We start from the raw sequence: 15115 nt of genomic DNA on the forward strand, positions 1-15115 counted from the left end.
CATGTACATATATACATATACACCAAATACATATATGTATACAAATGTATATATACACGTATATATACACACACACACACACATATATATGTATGTGTGTACTGTACAACACAACCATGAGGACATATTGGTAGTTCAAATAGACACAAATTCATTCTTACCACCATTTTTAGCAGGGCCATTTTTAGTGGTTGTTCTTATAAACATCTTTATCACCATCGCTGATGGCTTTTGTTGTCTGAAGTCTGACTGGACTTCAGGAACTGCTTTAACTTACTTCACTTCATAGTAAACTTAAACTTGTTTAACCCTGGAAAAAAACCAACACTAAACGCTAAAACTTCAAAAATGTGTGATATCCTGAGCATAGAATACCCAGCCAAAGAAAGCCAACAATTACTTAAAATAACATCACTGACTCCAGGCAGTTATGTTTATCGAAGGACTGCATGAACCCAATAAGGTGGAAGATCACAGAGGCTCTCAAAAATAACAGTAAATGATATAAAGTGAACCAGCACACCGGCATAGTGGCAATTTTTCATTAATTTCTGTAGAGATCAAACGCAACTTGGTCACATTTTGTGAAAACAGCCAGAATTGCATCAGCAGATCCAAACACCCCGTTATGGTCTAATATAGACGTTCCCACAAAAGGAGTTTCCATAGAGCCGCACACAAAGTTCCCACGGTCACCATGCTTTTAGTCACCGTGCTTAACAACCGTATTTCACTATCAAATATGAAAGCTGTGATAATATTCACCGTGGCTATCAATAAACATCCCTGTTAATAAATTATCACGCAAAAATGAAAATCTGAAATTAACACAATATAGGGTTTTTTCAGGTAAAAAGTGTGAAATGCTGGCCGCAAACATAATAATGTTGCAGTCTAGGTGACCACACAACTTTTTTTTTTTTATTATTATCATTACAATCAATGAGACTGTGTGCAGTAACGTAGTGTTAAGTGCAGGCTGAGGGGAACAAATAAAAATGATATCAATTTAAACGACAAAATACATTTTGCTGGAATGGTGAAAGGAAGTTAAGCTGCTGCCACCTTTAGAAATGTTCACAGTTGTAAAAGTTTTTTTTTTTTTTTGACAATCAGGCATTTGTGCGCCAGAGCCCCATAGACATGGTTACACCAGCGATATTGTGATAAAGCTCGATTCTGTGGTAAATAGACGTTTAATTTGCCATGCAGTTGAATTTTGCGGAGTCAAAGTCTCAACTCAAAAGCAGAAGGAAGAGAAAAAAACAAAAACTCCCAGCAAGAATATTCCAGAAAGACGTGTCGTTGTAAGTATCTATCGCCACCTGAATAAAAGCGCAGCGCTCCTAGAAATGCTAGCAACGCAAAAATCGATTCTGTGGCCAATCGATGTTTAATTTGCCATGCAGTTCAATTTTGCGGAGTCAAAGTCTCTGCTCAAAAGAAGAAGGAAAAAAAAAAAAAACCTCCCAGCAAGAATATTCCAGAAAGACGTGTCGTTGTTGGTATCTACCGCCACGTCCATAAAAGAGCGCTGCTCCTAGAAATGCTAGCAACGCAAAACCGTGAAACTGCCCCTGTGGTTTGGAAGCTCTTGTAGACATGAGAGAGACGGCGGTCAAACACTGAAAGCGCACGGATGAAAAGGGAGAGACGGAGCACGAGATGATATTTCAGTCATGTTTTAGCATGCTCTTATTTACGACACCAACATTCAGACGAAAAAAAAAGAAAAAAAGAAAAAGAAAACGCTAACCGTATATACAGAAGCCGTCTAAGATCAGATCATTTTGCGTCAAACCAAAGCAAAGTATCAAACCGAAGGAATGACGAGTTCCGGAGTCCGAGGAGCCGAGTTCTGGCCACACCTGCGATTTTTATTTTTTTATTTTTTTTAAACACCGTCGTTAGCTAAAGTACTCGTGGCTCTTTGCTCCTCCCCTCCTTTTTTTTTTTTACCATTTGGAAAGGAGGTAAACATTAATGTGAGAACCATAGCAGCCCCCCGCATCCCCCCACCAGCCTCCTAATGTGTTATGGCTTAGAGATGCTGCTGTCTGCACACAATAGGGAACCTGCACGTTTTGTGGAGAGGCTATTTGACTCCCTGTGGAATTTACCGTGTCGTATTAAAGCTCCTCGTAGTCACCGTCGTCTGACTTTATCGGCGCTCCCCCTCCCCCACCCAAAAAGTCCTCCAACTCATCCACTTCTGTCTTCTTGTGTCGCAGTTTCTTCTTCTTTTTCTCCTTCTCGTCCGCGGTGGGAACGTCATCTTTCTCCTTTTTCTTGTGTTTGTGTTTCTTCTTGCTCTTTTCCTCCAGCTGAAAAAACAACAAAAAACTGAATCCACTGCAACAACCCGACGCGTGTTTACACAGACAGTGTAAGCAGTCAGAACGTTACCTCTTTGCTTTTCTTCTTCTTTTTCTTTTTGTCTTTGGAGGACGTCTGGACGTCTTTTTCTGAAAAGAAACATCAAATGAGTCAAAACAAGTGAAACCCAAAAGGCACGTTGACAATGTTTGATATTTGCCATCGTTGTAATTATTAACGCTGATCTGCGCTTCAGGAACTACAACAAGAAACGATGCGACTGGGCCTGCATCATGAATGGAATCAATAAACCCACAATAATAATCTGCTTATTTGAACAGCCCTCTCATCAGTGAGCGCTACAGTTTAAAAATAGCCGTGGCAACCAAGCAGAACCTGACGCTTTTCTAGTGGTTCCTTTTTTTTTTTAACCGATTCCATGACAGCTGATTTCTTCTGTTCTTCTCCCACGGACGCAAATAGAACAAATCATCTTTTCTTACCCGCTTCCCTCCCCCACAACACACGCACACAACTGTATACAGAAGAGCTACTAAAAACTAAATAATGGCCAAAAATATTGATTTCCTGTTTGGATATTATCAGGCTGTTACCTTCCTGTTCTTCACTGCTGTCTTTGGCCGCAGGTGCCTCCTCCTGGATACCAAGGCCAAACAGGTCAGTGTCGTCTTTGTGTTTGAAGGAGATCACAGTGTGCTTTCGAACTTCTGGTGTCTTCGCCGCTAACTGCACGTCATCGTCGGAGAGGTCGGAGAGAAGCTCGTCTCTGACTGGAAACGTACTCTGGAACGATAAGTCAGAGGAAAAAAAAGAAAGAAAGACAGAAAGACGCCATGAGCAGGAAGTACAGTTTTCTAAACAAAAGCGACCGACACGAACAGCTGAGTTCCACTCAAACGGCTCCATCCCTCCACACACTAACTTCATCTGGTGTGACTAGTGTCAGAGGAGCTACTAAAGACACAACTATGATGACTAACGTACATTAAATAACAATTCTCAGATTCTGTTTTGACTTACTTTCATGATCTGTGGCGTGTCCGACGCCTCAGACTCAAAGTCAGGATCGTCCATTATAAATGAGAGCATCTGCTGAGCTACGGGGGCTTCGTGGTCAGTGTCGGAATCCTCGGCTCCAGGTGTGCTTCCCTTGGTCTTTCCCGGGTGGCGGGCGGGCTGCACTCCCGCTTCATTGCGGCCCTTGGGCTCGATAACTTTAGATGGCACCTTTGGTTCAGTGATGTGAATCGCAGGTCTGAAACAAGAGTTACGTGTGATGAAAATCACAGAACGATGGACAGTTAAAACAGTTGCACGGTGATGGCAAAGCTAGATGAACAATCAATAATATGTATATACATATATATATATATATATATATATGTATACACATATATATATATATATACACATATATATATATATATATATATATATATATATATATATATATATATGTACACACACACACACACACACACACACACACACACACACACACACACACACACACACATATATATATATGCAATATCGATAAATTTACAATATATAGTGCAGCCTTAATATGTATACCTATGTGTGTGTGCGTGTGTGTGTGTGTGTGTGTGTGTATATTTTAAATATTTTAACACTTGCCGGTCAACATCCATCAATTCAACATTTACAACATTTTTATTTGTGGCTCCAGTGTGCTGACAAAAACAGGACAGAAAATAGATGTACAACGCTACCACCAAATACATGGAAATTTCCCTAAAAGAAGGAACTTACGGTTTCAGTTCAGGCTCACTGTCAACATCTTTGCTGTGTGTGACAGTAGGAGCTGCTGGCACTCCCTCCTCCTCATCGCTGGTCACTGTGACACCTTCACAGAACAGAAGTGTTTCTGGCTGGGGGATGCTGGGCTCCGTGTCATCCAGATCAAGTTCATCCTGGAATCTGGACACCATTGGGTTTCCTCGGTCTTCCGCATCACTGAATATACATAGAACAAGGGTCTTACTTAGTTTGCTGCCATCTTGCACCACCATATTCCTAAGGAAGCCGGATGTGGACAATCTAGCTGCCTGACGTTTTGTGTTTATGGTGAACGCTCGTGTCTTCAAATAAACCGACAAAGAAAATGGTGAACGAGTTATCCAGCATTGTGCTGTCAGGCCACCACAGTTCACTGGCAAGCTTGGGAGAGGGAGGGTACAGAGTCTCTAAGGGGACTTATGTGAAAGAGCGCTGCAATCCAAAATGTAACCACTTGACGTCACTGTTTCTTCTTAAAAATCGACAAATATTACACACTCAGCCTTTAATTCCCAGTTTAAGCAAGGTTCCTGAACAGCTGTGATGGAGAAGGCTGCACAGGCGTACAATCTGGCTACACTTGTATCGTAGGTGTTGTAATGGCTTAGGGGATATTGTTTGCACAGGCTGGGCCCAATTGTACCAAATAAGCATCGTTTAGATGCCACAGCTTGTCAAAGTATTGTTTCTGCTCAGATCCGAATCAGTCTGAATCTACACATACAGCAACAGGCGCATGCTATCTTGACAATATGGAGTGACTCTGGCAATTATAAATATATATATGTATATGTGTATAGTTTTTGTCAACATAACACACAGTACATCTCACCTGTCACTGTCAACCGCGGTAGTTGGAGCAAGCTGAGGAACTTTGGTCTTTGACCCCAAGCTATCTTCCAGGAAACTTTTGTCCAACCTGTCGTCAGGCACAAAGTCATCCACACTCTGTACGTTAGCGGAAGAGACAGCCACGGGGGGGCCCTCTGATGAAAAGAGATGCAAATAAAAAAAAGAAAATACACATTTAAGTTAACAACATGAACCATTATTTATTATAAATTATTCATAGTTATTGAACAGCCTTGTGTCTCGTTAATTGAATATGTGCGTCTCAGGGAACATTCTGTTTGCTTCACTCACACTTGACAGGTCTATTAGGTAAGGATGAACTAATACCAATACGTTATCAGTTCCGACACCGGGGTTGAGTACTCTACTCGTAAAATACGTGCCGATACCGCAACACCAATACCAGTTGTATATGTATGTATATGACAATTTTGTTAAATCTGTGTTTGTACTGTAAGTGAAACTTGTGACAGTCACCCCCATGTTCTAGAAAACATGCCGAGAAATGTTGTTCAAATAACAGAACATCTGTGGAACCCTTATCAAGTACTCAGTATCGTTGAGTACTGAAATGCAAATACTCGTACTCTCCTCGTTCTGCAACAACAAGTGGTATCGGTGCATCCCTGATATAAAGAGGATATGAAGTGAAACATTTTCACAGGAACTAATTCCTTTAACTGCAGAATCTTACCTTGGTTCGAAGAAGAAGTGACCTCAGCAGGAGGCAATCCGAACCAACGGGAAATAAAGCTGCGCTTTTGAAGGGCGGGGCCTGCGGTGGAACCCGAGGGCTGAAGGTGCTCCGGCGACTGGGCTGGTGGCTTGGAGTCAACAGTGGGAGAAGCAGCTGCGCTGGCCGCTGTAGACGGGGGCAGAGGGGAGGAAGCTGGCATGGATGGTGACTGAGGGACAGCCTGGGAAGCGATGGGGGCTTGAGGGGTGCTGGGACTCGAGCTGCCAGTAGAAGCTCCACTGGGAGGGACAATGGGGGACTGGGAGCCTGAGGATGGACTCTGGCCGTTGGCGGGACCGGGGGAGCCATAGCCCTTATTGCGAGACTCCAAGTTCTCGAGGAAGCTGTGGACGTTAAAACACAGTAGATCAATCAACCATACAACACCTGCAATATTATTTCGGAGGTCTGATTTTTGAGTCGAAGGCTCAAATATTTAAAGGTCCAGCGTGTAAAATTTGGCTTAATTTATAATTTCTATGTTGGTAAAAGCTTAACATACTGCCCATGAATACATAAATAAAAATGTATAATCACAATACAATGAAAGTAATTTGGTTATCCAACCCTTAGAACTGAGTACCTGGTTTTGGCTGTTGTTTTTTGTTTTTTTTGAAAATTCACAATTTTTTCATGTTAGAGGTGCATAGAGTGCAAAAAAGGAAAAGGAAAAAGTCATCTTGAAACATAAGAACAACTTCCAGATAGAAAGGCAGAGGAGACTTCAAGCTTTACAACGGTGCTGATTGGACATTAATCGGTCGAGTAGAACGTGTATTTTTTGGCAGCCACAATTTTAGACTTGTTCATTAAAAGCTGTGCAGAAATCTACAAACACAACCCTGAGTTCATCCTTTAGGAAGCCTCATTTACTTTGAGAGACAGAGAGAGTCTATCAGTGTGTGGACAGCATCATCTGCAACACTATTACTATTGCGCTGTGGAGGTCAGAAGGTTCACCAAAACTTTTTCATTGTTTTGCACAGAATAGAGCTTAAATCCATTGGTCGAAGGTCTGCGTCTGGCTTTTTTTGTGTAGGCCTTGTTATTGAAAACGTCGATGTTTTTCCCATGACGGGGACCAAGACAGAATTAAACAACCTTGAAAAAAACTTTTACTTTTAATAAAGGGACTGAGAGGACTCAGAGATTTTTTTTTTTAACAGATTTTGTGATCATAAATAATACTAAAATTAGTTACAATCATCAATCATAGTAAGTAATAATAATTATTATTATCAACATTATGAATAGACAGAGCTGGTTCAGCTCATCAAAAAAAAACCTTGATGGTTTGTTACAGGGCCATTCAGCCTGTTTAATAAACAATAAACCAATAAACATTTGCTCTCTGGTGCTAAGTTTTGCCTTGAGCATATTTCCTCTCAGCTGTCTTTTTCCTGCATTAGTAAAAAATAAAATAAAATAAAATAAAAATGCACACTGTACATCTCATAGTTTTGATCTTCAGTCTCCTGCTGGACACAGAGTTCCTCCAGAGTGGCGTCCATGTCCAGCTGATTGGTCTCCAGTTGCCTCAGGAGTGTTTCCCTCTATGTTCACAGATACACGCAAAAAATTAAAAAAAAATAAATATATATATATATATATATATATATATATCAACAGACAACTAAATAACAGTTATGTTATGGTGAAAAGTAACCTGGAGCTGCAGGAAAGGGATGTTGAAAAATCTGTGCAAATACTTCAAGCCGAAACCATTCTTCATTGAGGACTCGGCATAGTGGATGTAAGATGCTCCCATGGGTCTGTAAAATAAATAGCATTACATGATGATATTACTTGATTCTAAAATACCTTGGTAATAGTGAGGATATACTGTTCAGTTTGTAGGATTTTTTGGGGGCCAAACAAACTTTGTTTATTTTTGGAATCTAAATCACCAAAATAAATGTATTAAAACTGGAAATGGTCAAAATAAGGACCCTTTCAATGCACAGAGTGTAACATTTCTTGAAAGATTTACTACCAAAAGTTTAATGTACCCACAGATGGGTCAAAAATTCTGTCCATTTTGTCTCTTCCTACCTCTGCCTGGGATTAAATTGGATAAACTGTAGTAAATGATGTAGACCTATGCAGTGTCATTTATTCTGCCTTTATTTTACACCTAATCTACCACATATCAAAATCAGGAGGCTAATAAGAAAAACTAACTTGTATTACTGTTTTAAGTTTCCCTGTGATCGCTACCTGTTTAGTCCTGCAATCAAGTCTCGGATGTCATCAGGAAGAATGACACGATGCTCGCCCATGTCCCTGTGGTTTCCCAACACACACACTGGCACGTGAGTCGGTACTTTGGGCAGTTCTCTCAGGATGTAGTTAAATGTCCTGCAATCAACAAGAACACAGCACATTGCAACACGGATCAGGTGATGGGTTGAGAGCAACATGAAGGTCGATGCAACGACCAAATTCCCACAAATGCGGCCAATAATTCGGCTAACTTGGCAAGCAGCAAGTCCAGTCTTGATTTACAACATGACGATGACAACAGCCTCCCATGAAATCATCTCAGTGTATGGAAATAAATGTGCTTTATGTTTAGAACTTTTAAACAAATATGGGGCCTTGGGCCAAATTTATCAGTCATTAATGATTAATGATTAAACACAGGTGTGTTTCTGTTTGGGGGGCGGGGGGGGTTCTCTTGCATTACTCTGTGTTGTGTAAAACATAGATGGAATAAAGAGATGATGACATCAAGCACGTCTTTCTTAGTGGGATGATTTTTCACCCCACGTGATATTGTTAGGCCACTTGGGTCAGTTACTATTCCTGATTATGAGTGAATGTTCTGAACACTGACATCCTCTGGTCGGTATTGTAAATTATGGTCTAATAAATTGCTGCTGGCTTAAATCATGAATGAAGTTCATAACATTGTTAAACTTTGAAAGTCTACCAAGACTACGCAAAATGTATACAAATATACTTCACATTTACTTTCATAAGGTTTTTTTTGATTTGTTTTTTTTTAAATGTCAGAATGACATACACTCATGCTTACATTAACAACAGATATCTACAGAGGTGGACAAATTTGTTGGTACCCTACCATTAAAAAAGAAAAAAGAAAAACCCACAATGTTCACTAAAAAAAGTTGCAACTGACAAAAGTCGTGAAAAATAAACATTTACTGAAAATGAACTAATGGAAATAAGACATTGCTTTTGAATTGTGGCTCAACAGAATGATTAAAAAAAAAAAATCATGAAAATGGCCTCAACAAAAAAAAAATTGTACCTTTAACTAAACATTTTTATTGCACAATCTTTTGATGCAATCACTGCAATCAGGTGAATTCTGCAACTCTCAATGATACTTCTGGACCTGCCAACAGGTATTTTGGCCCACTGCTCATATTTCAGTTCTACCACAAATGTTATAAAATATCATATAGTATTAAATTATATATATGATATAAATAGCATTTACATCAGGGTTTAGTATCTTACTAGTTTTTATTTGTAATGTACTTTTCAACAGATTCTCAGATTAAGGTTAGTTTTTGTTTTCAAATTATTTGTGCCATTTTTCCCACTATTACTATGACTGAAAAACAAGGACGTATTTAACACCCTCCAACCCCCCACCCACACACACACACACACACACACACACATATCTATTTATACTTAACATAATGCCAGAAATAGTATTTCTGATCAGCCTTTAAAGCTGTGAAGTTAGCAAGAACCTCTGGTTGGAAAGTGTGACATTGACTGAAACCTAACCTGTCCATGAATAATCTAGTGCCAGCCGCAAGCAGACACTGCCGAGACGACTCTTACCACTGCTTGGTGATGTCAAACATCATGATGACTCCGTTACAGTTCTTGTACACGTCCAGGAACTCTGCGTCCAGGGCCACCTCATCTGACTGAAACACATATGAACATTTGAGGTAAATATTCAGGCATCTCATCTCAGACATCTGTGGCTGCCACACATATTAATGGTGGACCAAAAAGAGCAACATTAACCTCTTGGGTTTCATTCTCCAGTTTCAGATTGTCTCCACGTCGTTTACCTTTGCCTGAATGAAGAAAAAAAGGGCAGAAATGTTAATGAAAACAAGCTATGGCTTATAATTGCTGTAAATTATTAGAAGGCAGAGTGGCTCGGCAAATCCACTTTTGATTTTTTTCGACTGTGGCGTGAACACAGGGATGAGGAGTCTAGGTCAAAAAAAGACTAAATTAAAATTCTTTCTACACAGAAACTTTTGTACACTGACTCTTCGACCGGTGCAAGTCTATGGGACACATACGGTATAACATAAGTCGCTACACACTTCAGTCGTGCTCACCTACACATTCAGGAAGAGGATATTTTTGGCCTGAGTCGAGCGCAAGGGTGGTACAAAAATGACAAGATTGTCAGTGAAGACAGAGAACTAAACAAGCAAAAGTGGACCTGCTCATTTTCATAGTGTTCACTGAAAGGCCACCAGAGACAAGCAAACAAATGCAATGACAGACAGACAGACAGACAGATAGATAGATTCTGCTTATTCACTTACCTTTATCCACCACGTCCCACACCTCTACCTTCACCACATCATCAGTAGCTTGGGAAATAAAACGGTGGTATTTATAATTATTCAGCCACAGACAAAACTTTTGATGGAAAGGATGGAAAGACGTTGCAGTATATATCCAGTAACATCATGATAAAACACTAGTAATGACACTGTCAACTCTGCATGGACTAAAAATACTAATGAAATACATACTAATAGTGTAGAGAGCTCCTACTCTAACACTAAACTAGTCTGCTGAAGCCTGGAGCTCAATCTAATGGAAACCAAGAACAGCTGTGCATTCATTTTTTTTTTTTCCAGTTTGATGAAATTCTCTTGTAATTATTTGTGATTATCTTTACTTTACCAGTTAAAACAACATTTTTTTTGGGGGGGGGGGGATAACAAATTACTTTGTGATATAACAAAATACTTTTTTTTTTTTTCTCCATAGGATAATTATTCAGACGAATGAGGAGTCTTAAGATGACTGTTGGCTGATTCATGTGATCACATCTTTTTTTTGTGTTGAACTGTTAGTGATGTGGAATGTATTCTGGACATCACTGCCTAGAGCAGCTCAAAAAGCCACAACAAAAACAAGATCAATTTAAAGAGTTACACAAACAAAACTCGCAAAAATAACGCAGATATCAGTGACTCTGGGGCCAAGCAATGAACAATTTCATTGCAATTTTCTTACTTTTATTTATTCAATGTGTTGCTTCTTCCAATAGCCATCAATAGAGTCTCTTTGAGAATGGACCCACGTGCCTGGTCCCTCGGGGGCAACTATGGCCAGCAACTCTTCCTTCACTATACTTCAAATAATACTCTTCTTCTGACTCAGAGTGCATACAAAATGCCGCCAACTGTGGCTGATCTTGGATGTCACGTGACTCATCTGGAGCAATGATGAAATGGCAGGAGTTCTCAAGATCTGTACAATGGTGTGACCTGACATCTGTAGGGATATTGTGAACGCATGACTTGATACATTCCTCCTTGCTGCATGGTCTTTATACACGAGCAATGTCCCACGCCACCTGGTATGAGGCCGGTTTGACAGTTTCAGAGTGCTTTGTCGATTTTCTTTTCTTTTCTTCAGTTTCTCTGACTGGCGCTGGCATCATACCCAGCAATAAAAATCTGATTTTGAAACACCTTCGCGAGTGCTGCGTCGCTAAGTGCCTTCAGGAGACTCCTGAGATTGGTTCACATGGTGTGTGAGGAAATGCCTCTCAAAGTTTAAAGCCTTAAAATGCGACATTTCAAAGCTTCAAAGGACTTGCTGAGCGCAATGACGCTAGAGTGGCTCAATGACGACATCAGATAAGAGTTAATGAACAGATATCCTGACACCATCATCCCCCAAGTTTATCCGTACCAAGACCCCATCACCCACCAATTTTGTTCTGTCTGTAGTTATTTGAATTTCTTTTTGTTGAAGTGAAATGTTCTTGTATTCTTTGTCTTTTGTGAAAAAAATAAATAAAATAGAAAAAAAACAAAAAAACTGCAGATATGGATGTAGGCTGTTGTTGATAAACTGGACGTGACAATGAAATAAATTCATCCGTCTGTACCTAGACAATTAAGTAATCGTTATCACCCGAAAACAGTAAAATGATGAAATAAAAATAAATGCATGGCTATTCTTGGATTCCACACATTCTAAAATGTGATTTTCTTTTGTTCCTTCTTCTTCTTCTTTTTTTTTTTTTTACCTTGATACAGAGCCACTGTAAATTGCATGGGCAAAGACAACAAATGTCAAACAGGAAATATGACGCAGAGACTGAAAGAAGTTGTCCAATTGACATATTTAACACAAACGACTTACTTTTATAATTCCAGTGAATACTTGTGGCTTGGATTTCCTGTGTGGGCAGGTACTCTTCCACAAACTTTTTGCCCTGCAATCGATGCCACAGCGTGCTCTTTCCAGTGTTCCGATCCCCCCGAATGACAATTTTCACTTGAGGGACAAATACGGTGTTTATCAAAAAAAAAAATAGCAGCATGACATTTTTTTTACATGGGTTAGATATATTAATAAAAATCATCCTAATAATACATATGATAGTGAAAGTAACGTGTTGTATTGAGCCGACTGCATCAGACGTAATACCTACTGTTATACTGGACACCCTTGGCAAACCGTCTCTGCAAACTTTGGTTCATGGACTGCAAGCCGGCCGGGATGGGCTTCTCTCTGAGCTGCCCCGGCTCTGATCCTACCAGCTTCTTAAGAGCTGAAAACATTTTGGCAAAGTTTCAGCAGGGCCGAACAAATCCAGGCGGCAGCGTGCCGGAAGTTGTGGGACAACTGGTACAATAGTAGCCGATCGGGAAGCGCAATGCAGTATCCTAGCAAGTTGAGGAATTCAGGGTCCCATGCTGAGAGGAAACTCTGATGCCAAATTAATAAGCACTGAATGGGCTTCTTTTAAATATGAATACATTCTCGTGTTGGCCAAGCTGAAGCAGTGATCATTGTGTTGTTTTCAGGATCTGCATCTGTCAGAAAACAGAAATGGAAAAGAATTGTTACGATAGAAAGAAATAGGATAAATGTAGCACAGTTCTCTTGCATTTGTTCAACATTTTTTTCAATACGACAATTCCCATATGTCTGCATTTTAACAGTATAAGTCCTATACTGTGTCCTTATCATTGTGTTTTTGTGAAATCCTTATTAATCCTAGCCTCAGTCAATTCACAACAACATTCAAAGGAGCAAAATCTCCAGAAAACCACATATTCAGTCCTTTTTTTGTTTACAGTGAGCAGGAAACACATTTCTTTTGGTGCATGCTAAAATGTATTCTTTTTGTAGCATCCACATGTTTGAAAAGGCAGAAAAACAAGGCAGCTGTGAGGCAGTCTCAGAAGGGACAATGAAAACCTATGACGGGCCAATTGAGTTATCAGAAGAGTTATCAGTCTCTATTTGTGGCATCACGGTCGACTGACTTCAGAAACTTTTTTAACACATGGATGGAGCTTTTTTCACTTCTTGGGAATCCATCCATTACTCAACTATAGGCTATTTTGCATAATATGGGATTGCATTGGATGTAGCCTGGAATACAAGCAAATCAAAGTAGATTGATTGATGGGGTTTCTCTTGGGCTAATGTGTCACAATAATGTAACACAGGTTATGGCCGGCGTGGCAGGTGGGGGCCTTTACCCAAAAATTATACTGCCTATGGTCCAGGATTCCTTAGAGAACATGCCAATAAACGTAAAGGTACCATTTGCATGGCTTGCATATTATTTAGCTTTCTATGTGCACTTCAAAAAACACAAATACTGATTATGGGTTATGAAAGAGGCGATTGTGATAGTACACCAGACACCCATTGACAAATGGAAAATCATATCAGGTGACAAACAGGGAATCGGGTGACCGAGACCAGATGCTGTGCGGGTAACGCGACTAATTTTTAACTAACGACTGTCAACGTAGTCTTAAGAGTCTGTCTTCGTGTGCAGACAGATTCGATGATCCTGTGTCTCTCTTGATTCGTCATTATCGCATGTCAATTTTAAATACAAACCGAAAATACATGTGGTTTAAAGCAAACTCCCTTAATAACACAGCTACACGATTGTTTTTAAGTTTATCTTTCCTCTTAATGATTCGAGGTAGCATTGAATGCCGTAGTAGTTGTTAACATGGAGGTATTAAGGCTGTGTCTATCTTTTAAGATGCGCTAAAAATGTCAATTCAAATACACTGTCAGTATTAGCCAGACAATAACCTGTTCGAATGAGAGGAAAAATGATAACCTGATAACTGTCCTAGCTGAAACGTAGCGTTATTATTTTAGTCAGGTTTAGCAAACGTTAGCTAGCCGAATTTAGCTTAGCTGTTCTCTCCTGAACACCCCGTGACAGTTGTTGGGAACGGATACGAATATTTATTTATTGTTATCGACACATGAGCAGAATACTCACGAATCTAATAGCACAGGGGTTTGCAACGGCAACATCTTTTTTTAACAGAACATCCGTTGGACCTCCATCCTTACATCGACAGGTCAGTGGCATTCCTTTGCTGTAAGAGCAACCGGAGCAAGCGCTGTGAATAATGTAAAATCTGACCCAAGCACCAACAATGTCCGTTTCAAGTTTTCAAAATAAAGTCTAGAAATAATAAAAAACAAATTATTTTAGCATTTTATAGGATGTTGTTCCTTAATATTATAACGTCGTGGCGATAAAATTAAGAACATAAAATTACACCTTTATTTACAGACAGAAAGGTACCTTGAAAATAACAAGGAAAGAGTATTCCATTGAAAAGAAAAAAGCAAGTGAAATGGACGAAGCTTCCGGTTTTCAACGGAGGCCAACGCGGAAGTGCTAAAACCCTGCACTCTGTCGTTTCGCCAGCAGGATTCGCCAAAAAAAATGGTTGTAAAAAGCTAGCAAAACAAAAATAAAATAGGCCTTAATGTCAATTTGTCCGACTTGGTATACGTTTATGTAAAATTTGTCGTAAGGTGGCAAATGGATCAAAGTGTGTTTGATTTATCAGTGGGTGGGATTCACGCTGCACCCGCTCTCCAATCTCCAATCATTGCTCACTACCGGGACCACCCACACATCCAAATATGGAATCAACTCGGTTAAAACGAACTGTTCCAGGATGGAGCTGACTGTAAAAAAACAATTTATCTCCCGGTTTCTAAACGCCGGGTATTCGCAAACCAATGGGCCAGATCCACATAATGATTGCCCGGTTTTTGCGGCAGAAAATCCGCGACAATACGACCCAAAAAATGCGTCTTATCCACAGACCGCACGTAAAGATAAAAAGCAGCGGA

General features: G+C 39.9%; 1 protein-coding gene across 2 annotated transcripts; it reads right to left on the minus strand.

Moving 5' to 3' along the window:
* Positions 1-528: 528 nt before the first annotated feature.
* rabl6b (RAB, member RAS oncogene family-like 6b) lies at positions 529-14383 on the minus strand. 2 transcript variants are annotated; one of them, XM_076046976.1, is made up of 16 exons: positions 14244-14383; positions 12414-12798; positions 12122-12256; positions 10279-10326; positions 9740-9792; positions 9548-9636; positions 7943-8083; positions 7392-7497; positions 7175-7278; positions 5684-6069; positions 4970-5123; positions 4111-4314; positions 3358-3592; positions 2931-3120; positions 2407-2465; positions 529-2324 (listed from the first exon to the last, which is right to left on the minus strand). In XM_076046976.1, exons 2-16 carry the CDS (start codon positions 12541-12543, stop codon positions 2130-2132), a joined length of 2229 nt encoding a protein of 742 aa, XP_075903091.1. In that variant the 5' UTR covers positions 12544-12798; positions 14244-14383; the 3' UTR covers positions 529-2129. The 2 variants fall into 2 exon arrangements, with proteins under 2 accessions (XP_075903091.1, XP_075903093.1); XM_076046978.1 differs by having other exon boundaries at positions 14318-14380.
* Positions 14384-15115: the final 732 nt, after the last annotated feature.

This window comes from Nelusetta ayraudi, unplaced genomic scaffold, assembly GCF_046127955.1.
Source record: "Nelusetta ayraudi isolate G7.1 ecotype Tasmania unplaced genomic scaffold, CSIRO-AGI_Nayr_v1 ptg000092l, whole genome shotgun sequence".
Classification (NCBI taxonomy): Eukaryota; Metazoa; Chordata; class Actinopteri; order Tetraodontiformes; family Monacanthidae; genus Nelusetta; species Nelusetta ayraudi.

Bases quoted from the DNA above. Each gene is read 5' to 3' on its own strand.
- rabl6b (XM_076046976.1), bottom strand. From the start codon at position 12,543: ATGTTTTCAGCTCTTAAGAAGCTGGTAGGATCAGAGCCGGGGCAGCTC. The intron at 12,257-12,413 runs GTAGGTATTACG...TTGTCCCTCAAG, and splicing joins CAAGGGTGTCCAGTATAACA to TGAAAATTGTCATTCGGGGG. The intron at 3,593-4,110 runs GTAAGTTCCTTC...CTCTTGTTTCAG, and splicing joins AGTGAGCCTGAACTGAAACC to ACCTGCGATTCACATCACTG.